Below are 8107 nucleotides of genomic sequence, written 5' to 3' on the forward strand. Positions count from 1 at the left end.
GGCCCGACCCCAACCTCAACAAGTAAAGCAGTCCGCCCCGCTCGGCGCGCGGAAAGGTAAGCAACAACTACCTCATCCTCTGATGCCTCAAGAAGTAGTGAGTGAGGAACGCGGATTCCCCGCCGTGCCCGTCCCGCGCCCCGCGCCGCCGCCGGGGGGTCTACAACAAGTCTGCAGCGAGCAGCGGAAGCCAGCCCTACAACCCCACCTACCCCTCCGCGCTCTTCCGGAGCCCTCCTTCTCAAAACACAACCCGCGCGCGCCGCGCACCCGACCCCTTTTCCATCGGCCGCCCGCCACGCACTGGGTGCTGCCTGGGTAGCGGGGCGGAGCGGGGCGGGGCGGGGCGCAACATCCCTCATCCATTCAGCGTGACATGGCGCCAGGCCGGGGCCCTTCCTTTGAACCTCGCGCGCGCGGCTCGGGGCGCACCGGGGGCGCAGCACCTAGCCAGCCTAGGTCCCCCCCCCCCCTCCTGACTCTCGCTCTCCCGCGCGCGCTAGACCCCTTCTAGGTTGCGCCGCGCCGCCGCCGCTCCACGCCCTAGCAGGGAGGGGCGCCCAGCCCCCCGCCAGTCCTTTATTTTCGAATTTGCATGACAAACAGAGACGTGGTGGTAAAAGGGAAAAGGGAAGGCTACTCGTATAACTGCGCTCGCGCGAGTCGAGTCGGTTCGGGTCGGGGGGCTTGAGTCGGGGCAGGTTGGGGCGTGGAGGGGTGGGGCGGTGCGGTGCGGGGGGCGGCGGGGCCGGAGGCTGTGAAGGGAGACCGAGTGAAAGGAATTCCTCACCTCTGATGCTTTTGGCGTGCCGATGAGTGGCAAGGCCCCGCACCCCCTCCCTTCGCCACGCCCGTCTCCCGGACACCCCCCCCCCCTCCTCCGAGTGAGCGGCCTTTTACCCTTAACCACCCAACCCTTTTCTACATCAGCGGCTGGGCGTCCTGCTCGGGATCTCTCCGCCCAGCGCGGCCACCGGTCCCCTCCTATCCGACTTCCTCTCCCTTTTTATCTTCCCTCTCTCTTCTATCCGTCCCAACTCTCACGACTCTCTCACCCTCTCTCGCACGCGCTGTCCATTTCCGTAGAAATCGGACCAGTGCCATTCGCCTACGACCACCTCGCTACTGGAAGAAGAAGAAGAAGAAGAAGAAGAAGAAGAAGAAGAAGAAGAAAAAGAAGAAGAAGAAGAAGAAGAAGAAGAAGAAGAAGGGGCGCGAACGAGGGAAGAAAGCGCAAAGGAGGAGACAGAGTAGGGGCGTTACAAGCGACAACTCTGGCGCGCGCGCCCGCTTTATTTCTCGATTGTGAGGTTTTTGAGATTTATGTAGCCGCGGGAGTCTCTCTGGCCGAGCGGGGCCGGGCCGAGGCGAGCAACGCGACGCGTTCCTTCCCTCTTTCACAATCAGCCTGCAACCAGGGGCGGCGGGCGCTCTCCCTCCCTCCGCCATACTCCGCCCCGCCCCTCCCCGGACGCCTAAAAAGCTCAAACCTCGTGCTGACACCCGAACAGAGCGGCGGTCGCGGCGGTGCGGCTGGGAGTGATTTATAAACCGGCAGCAGCACCACCGCGCCGCGGGCCGAGGCCGCCGAGGGCGTAAGACGGAGAGACGCCGGAGAGTCTGTTGCTGTTCGCACCCGCGCTCTCCGCCGTGCCGTCTGCAGTAAACGCCAGTCAGGCCAAAGGCGAGTGAAGGAAAGGTGCTAGTCCGTTGTTTGCCAATTAAAAAGACCACCAGCGGGAAGGGGGGGGGGTATGTTTAGGCTATAGTCTGAGGAGAAATCATGGAGAAATGATTTTGAACAACCAGCAGCAGGCCAGCAGGCACCAGAAACTTGTTCCGTTTTAGTTTTGGTATCTGAAGCGTTTGAGGAGAGAAGCCTCTCCTGCCGGGACCGGAGGGAATCATTTCAAATTTCCTCAATAAACACACTGTAAAAACTAGCACATCTCCTTCTAGTGGAACAGACAGACACACAGACAGACAGACACACGGACACACAGGAGGTCGTTTGCATAAGCCCGCTGGATAGCTTTTTCAGAGCAGAAGGGCAGGCTAAAAAGGTGCTATCTAATGCCTTGTAAAGGCGTTAGTAAAATAGTGCCTCTAGAAAGGTGCTACTGCCCCCCAAAGGTGCTATTTTTGGCACAAATCTTGCCTCTACAAACAAAGGCACTAGTGCATTAGCACCACTAAAAATTCAATAGCACCCTTAGAAAGGTGCTATATAGCACCATTGTTTTCCAGTGCATTTTTAAAAAGTTCAAGTCAATTTTTTAGACAATCCCCTAAAAACTGTCTCTACCAGATGGTGAAGTCCCTCCCCCCTCCCCGCCCCCTTACTCTCTGTAAAGCACAGAGCGGGCCCTCGACTGTGTGTTTTTTGAAACTTTTTTTTGCCAATTTTTCCAAAAATGTTTTGATTTTTACAACAACAAAAAAATTAAAAAAAGTTCCCTTTAATTTTGCATTTTAACATCTCTAGCCAGCATTAGAGAACGGGCAAGCACAAGCACCATAGACCGGGCGGTACGCCAGCAGTCTGAATCTGAGTCGCCGGGGAGCTGGGCGTGGCGTGATGAGCGCGTTCAGGAAGACGGCGGCCGCGGGCCCCGCGGGAGTACACGGCGGGGAGGTTATTAGCTCGGGGAGCGCTCGGCACGCACTCGCCGCGCACCCGAACGGCACTACTAGCGCGGCCGCGGCCGAGGTTAGGGAGCGCTACGGCGAACGTGGTCGGAGGCGTGTCATGGCGGCAAGTTTTGATCAGCCAGCAAAAAGTGTGGACCTACTTCGTGTTCAGACGCAGAAAACACGAGTGTCCGTCAAAATTCCTATCCTAGGTATTTTGTAATCGGAGTCCGCGATTTTAGTGCTTTTTTCTTCCTCGGCAGGCCTTATACGCCTCCGGTACGCCTTCACTTCACCGGATCGTACAAACGATGTGCTCTTCGTCCGCCCGTGCGACCTGTTCTCATGTGCCCCCACCCCCTCCTCCACCTCCGCCTCCGCCTCCGGGGGCTTTACTCCAGGCAGGCCATACCCCCCGGCCCGGCCCACCACCGCTGCTCCCGCCCCCGCCCGACATTTTTCTGCGGGCGGAGGTTAAGTTGTAGAACGTGACTCGCCTGCTACTGGCGCTGGACCCGCGGCCCCATTGATCAGTGCCCGGGCTGGCCTAGGTCGGCCTAGCTGGGCGGGCACCGCTGCGGGCACCGCTGCGGGCACCGCGCAGCCCCAAAGGTGAACCGGCCGGAGCGCCGGGGCGGAGCAGCAGCGGGGGTAGGGCGATCACTTTGGCGTCGCGGGCTGAGGGTAAGGGGAAGAGCAGGCACTTCATGTGGGCTAACAAATTTAAACGGCGAGAGAGAGAGAAAGAGAGGAACGCCGGGTGACGAGCGTTTAATGGCGCGGGATGGTGGCTAGTCAGGGATTGGGATCGCCCGCCTCTCCCCCCCCCCCCACGCTCCGTCAGCTCTCGTAATTTGGATTGTTTTTATCTAGATGGGAGTAGCACTTGTACCTTGTACTGGAACGAACTTTTCATATTAGAGCGGTTGGGTTAGATGAGAAAAGGTTGCGTTTGATTAGGTTAGCCAATCGCTTCTATCAACGCAATTTCTACCTTTTTATTTTGCGGACTGTATTCGAACCAGCGACCTGTAATCACCTCCAAATCCCTTTGATCCCCCCTTCCCACCACAACAGGTACTTGTAAAGAGAAGTGAACTTGAGAAATTACTATGCAACACAATAGATTAAGAAGTCCACTATCAAACAAGTATTTAAAAAGATACATTTCTGCAAAGACTTCTGATGCTCACATTTCATTCAAACCAATTGCATTTATTTGTGAGTGAAATGAGAAATTTTTACTAGATTGCCTCTGGTTGAATCCAAATTAAATACAACAATATTTAATTTAATCTTAAAATATATTTAAACTTCCCTCTTACAACAAGTCTAACATGTCGCTCTTTGATTCATTTTCATCAGATCTCTCCGTGGCGTTTCAAGGATCACGAGTCACTAAAGTGAATTAATTAAAAGTTCTGATATGTAATGTACCATGGAATGTAACTTAGATACTCTCACCATTTCATTGGATGTTGTTAAACATAATATGACTTCAGCCATAACAAGTCATTTAAATTTTTTTATGTATCATGTTCTGATTGTGATGGGCCGACCCTACTCTGAGTTAGCGATAATGGCTCTAATATTGTTCAGTTCAGTCCTTTGCAGGAAATAGTAATCTTTGAGGTCTCGTCTCTATCCTAAATTCATCAATATGATGCTTTCGTCACCGTTCTGTGTTACTTCGATTAGACTCTACAGAAAAAAGCAGACACACTGCCAAAAATAATTATTAATTTTAAATGATAAACCATTATACGAAGTTACTCGTTATCGAAGGTTGAGACTCTTTAACCAGACCCAGAATTATAACAAATGAGTAAACTCACCAGAGTAGATGCTGCACAGTTGCATGATGCATAGCAAGTACACCACCCAAGCATAGACACTCAAACTTACACATAAGGAAGGTAAAACCATAACACATAAGTTGTGGGAAGTGACAATAGCGACATAAACAAAGTAACTCCACACCTCCACACCTTCAAACAGCTGGTCTGGAAGAGGGAGGGGGGGAGGGGGAGGGCGCGTCAACAGGCGAGGCGGCCCGGCCCGGTGGATTTTGGCCCATCGGCGGCGTCCTCGGCGTTCAAAGTATAGTGGGGCAGTAGACATTGGCGGCAGCTTCGGGAGGCGAGTAACAGTGAGGGCCTAGCCCATCATGGCGGTTGGCGGTCAGAGGCCTGCAGCGGGCGAGCCTCGATGCTCGTTGCTACGCCGCTCCACCTCATTCGAAAGGCTCCGCTCGGCTCGGCTCGTATCGTGGCGAGCGGAGCCTACGATAGCTCGGCTGGCAAAGGAGCATCTGTAGGCTCGTTTAGCAGTGCGACAGAGACAGACGTATCAGGCAGCGACGAGTGCGAGAGAGACACCGTATGCTAGGTGGGGTGAGGTAGGGTAGGTAGATGCTGCCGCTGGACCGTCGCTACTCCCAGTTCGAGAGATTTTTGAGAGCCTCTACCTACCCTACCTCACACCACCTTTCGCAAACGAGCCTCTACGCTCGCCCGCTGCAGGCCTCTGTTGGCGGTGATGCGCTGGGTCAACGAAGCCCAGTGCAGTTGATCAGTGCCAAATGACCAAAACTTTGGACAGCCGTTGAGAGAGAGAGACAGAGACGAGTCGTCGTGCATACCTTGCGAGCTTGGTTAGGTGCGAGTTATCCATTTTGCTGGCGAGCTTGAGCACAAAACGTTTCACACGCGAACAACATGCCCGAAACGAGGCCGACAGAGTTTCGTCTGCAGTTGACTGTCCGGTCCGGTCCCTGCGCTCCACTACTGATCTCCCTACTGACGCGCGCGCGTGCACGCCAGCTCGGCGCTGTCTCTCTCACTCTCCCTTGCGAGGTGGCGCAACCTCTCGGTGGCCGAGTCAGGCGGGTTCGAGTGTGGTAGAGGAGTTGCCTACCTATCAGGCGTACTTGGGTTCTCTGTTGCAGTCCGCAACACCGTGGGGGCGCTAAGAGTGGAAAAGAGGTACGTATTTTGTTCTTGTTTGTTTCATTTTTCATATCTTAGGAAGATAATTTACAAGCCTCACAAAACGAAACCAAGTAAGTGTTTGCACAATGTTTGCACGGATTGAATTTTATTCTTTTTTAACGCAGATGCTTAGGCCTAATGAATATTGCCAAGTTAGTAATTACAAAACATACAACTGATTCCCTGGGCATGTTGAACACGGCCAGTTCACCTCGATATATTCTGAAAATCGTCTTAGAACTTAATTATATGGTATCACAAAAGTATTTAAAATTAGAGCTAAATCTCATGGAAATACAAGACTAAACTGCTGACGGAATGATTGGAAACTTAATACATATGTCGCATTTACAAATATAAGTGTGTAACATTCCAACACAAAGTCTCACTCGTTAAAGTGTGACAGCCATGTTTTATACAGAAAGTTACAGACCGAGACAGACTTTGCTGTGAATGGCATTTGTCAAGCACTTTTATTTGTACCGTGTGTCAGGGCTACGACAAGACAGTGTTGTGGGTTTAACATACGCCTAGAGGGGCTATGGCGCCTTACGGTAGGTCCAGTAGGCAACCCAGCATACTGTTGCGACGTGACCCTGACATACGGTACAGGTGCTGCTAGGCAAAACTTTACATGCTCATGAGTAAATAAATGTCAAGTATATCTAATAATGTATACCTATACATATGTACAAACAAGGACACTTAATTATTTACACACATTTTTACAAAGACAGAATTCATAAATAATTAACACATCAAAATATTACAGGAACTGCATCGTCACTACTATAAGTTTGATGTTTCGGTCGGGTCCAGCTGCGAAAGTGGGAAGGGGAGGCAGTCGCCAACACACGTGAGTTTTTATCTCGCGAATCGCCAATACTTCTCAGGCGGCACGAGCCGACGCCAGGAGTGCGGCGGCGAGGAGGGCCAAGACGGGCGCAGAGGGCGACAGGCGGCCAGCGTCGCCGCGATGCATAGCCTCCATCCGCTCGCCTGGAAAACAGAAAGCAGGGGTGTTGCGCATTAGCTAACGACACGATCGCAATAACTCACCAGAGGCTACAAACAAAAAGATTCACATACCGTCCACGACGATGAGCTGGATGGTGCCGGGGCGGGCGCCAGCCGGGGCGCACGAGTAGGTCCCCGCGTCCGAGGCCGACACGGCGGCCAGCGTCAGCGTGCTGCGGATCTTCTGGTCGTCGCGCTCCGTCTCCACGCTCACGCCTCCGCGGCCCATCTGTGCGACAGGCAAACGACAAGACCAGCTGCTATCAAACGCATTCTAGGCCACAAGGAGTAAAAAAAAAAGAACTTTGACTTCTACAAAAGTCTAATTTTAGTCAAATGTATAAGTAAAAGTAAACTTTGACTTTTCAAAAGTTTACTTTCAGTAAAAAGAAATGTATAAGCAAAATTAACAGATTTGAATTTTTAAAAGTTTCCTTTTACTCTGTGCAGAGCAGTCGCCGCCCCTCAGTGAAGGTTCCCAGAGGCAATGCTAGCGCCTGCGATACGCGGGGTAGGCCAGCCCGCCACGCAGCTGCGTGGGGACGGTGGCCCGCCCTGCCGCGCGCCCACAAAGTGCACCGGTGAAACCCATCCCGCGTAACCTTGGGCGTAACAACCTACCATCGAGCCACTGCGAGAGAAGACATTCACAGAGTGGGGGTGCCTTAAAATTAAGAGAAGTAAGCTGTGCAAGTGTCGGCGTTCCCCCAATTGCGCTCGCAAATACCAGAGTTAGAACAGCATTTAATGAAATCTGCTCGACTTGGCTTCTCAGACGCAGATCCTGGGAGCTTCGCGAGAGAATAAAGCTGACCACGCCACGGTCAGCGCCTCAGCGCTGCTCTGCTTCGTTTTACGACAGCCGCTCGCCCCCCTCTGTCATTTTTTTCTCGACAGGCCGCCGAACACGGGCGGCGGCGGCGGCGGCGGCGCCAAGGTGCTTTACAGTCCCGTCAGACTCAAACCGAAAAGTCTCCCCTCCCCCTCCGAAACCACGCCTCTCCCTCATATTATCTGCTTAGGAGGAGGGTTCTCGTAAACAGCGCGAAAGAAAAAATGAAAAGAAAGAAAAGTGTGAGGCGCAAAGCAGGAACGAGGAGGACAAGACAAGACAGGGATGAGGATTAAGAGGACAACGCCGGCGGCGGCGCGCTCTAGACCAATAAATAGCGGATTATGCGACGCAGACTCACCTGGGTCGAGACAAGGTCGCCGTTGTACCTCCACTCCACCATGGAGGCCGCGAGGGCGCCCGCCTCCCCGGGGCCGGGCGCGTCCGCCACGCAGGTGAACGTGACGGTGGTGCCCTGGGGCACGTAGCGCGGGCCCGCCACCGTCGCACCGCCGTCGTCTGCAACAGAGAGAGGAACACGGCGTTGAGCAGGTGCTTGTCGACGAGGCTCGCGGAATTCTTTACTCGGTAAGGTTCCCCGCTCATTTCTATTTTGGTGTTTTTTTTTTTTTTTTTT

General features: G+C 53.4%; 1 protein-coding gene across 1 annotated transcript in view; it reads right to left on the reverse strand.

The window, feature by feature from the left end:
* Positions 1–5697: 5697 nt before the first annotated feature.
* LOC113201876 (uncharacterized) overlaps positions 5698–8107 on the reverse strand; it is a 15271-nt gene continuing 12861 nt past the window's right edge. Inside the window, exons 3-5 of the mRNA XM_026415838.2 lie at positions 7832–7989; positions 6711–6867; positions 5698–6620 (exon numbers count right to left, since the gene is read on the reverse strand). Coding sequence (XP_026271623.1) covers positions 6511–6620; positions 6711–6867; positions 7832–7989 — 425 coding nt within the window. The 3' untranslated portion in view covers positions 5698–6510. The remainder of the gene's footprint in view (positions 6621–6710; positions 6868–7831; positions 7990–8107) is intronic.

The sequence above is a fragment of the Frankliniella occidentalis genome, unplaced genomic scaffold (genome assembly GCF_000697945.3).
Source record: "Frankliniella occidentalis isolate FOCC.00 unplaced genomic scaffold, Focc_3.1 Scaffold46, whole genome shotgun sequence".
Taxonomy (NCBI): Eukaryota; Metazoa; Arthropoda; class Insecta; order Thysanoptera; family Thripidae; genus Frankliniella; species Frankliniella occidentalis.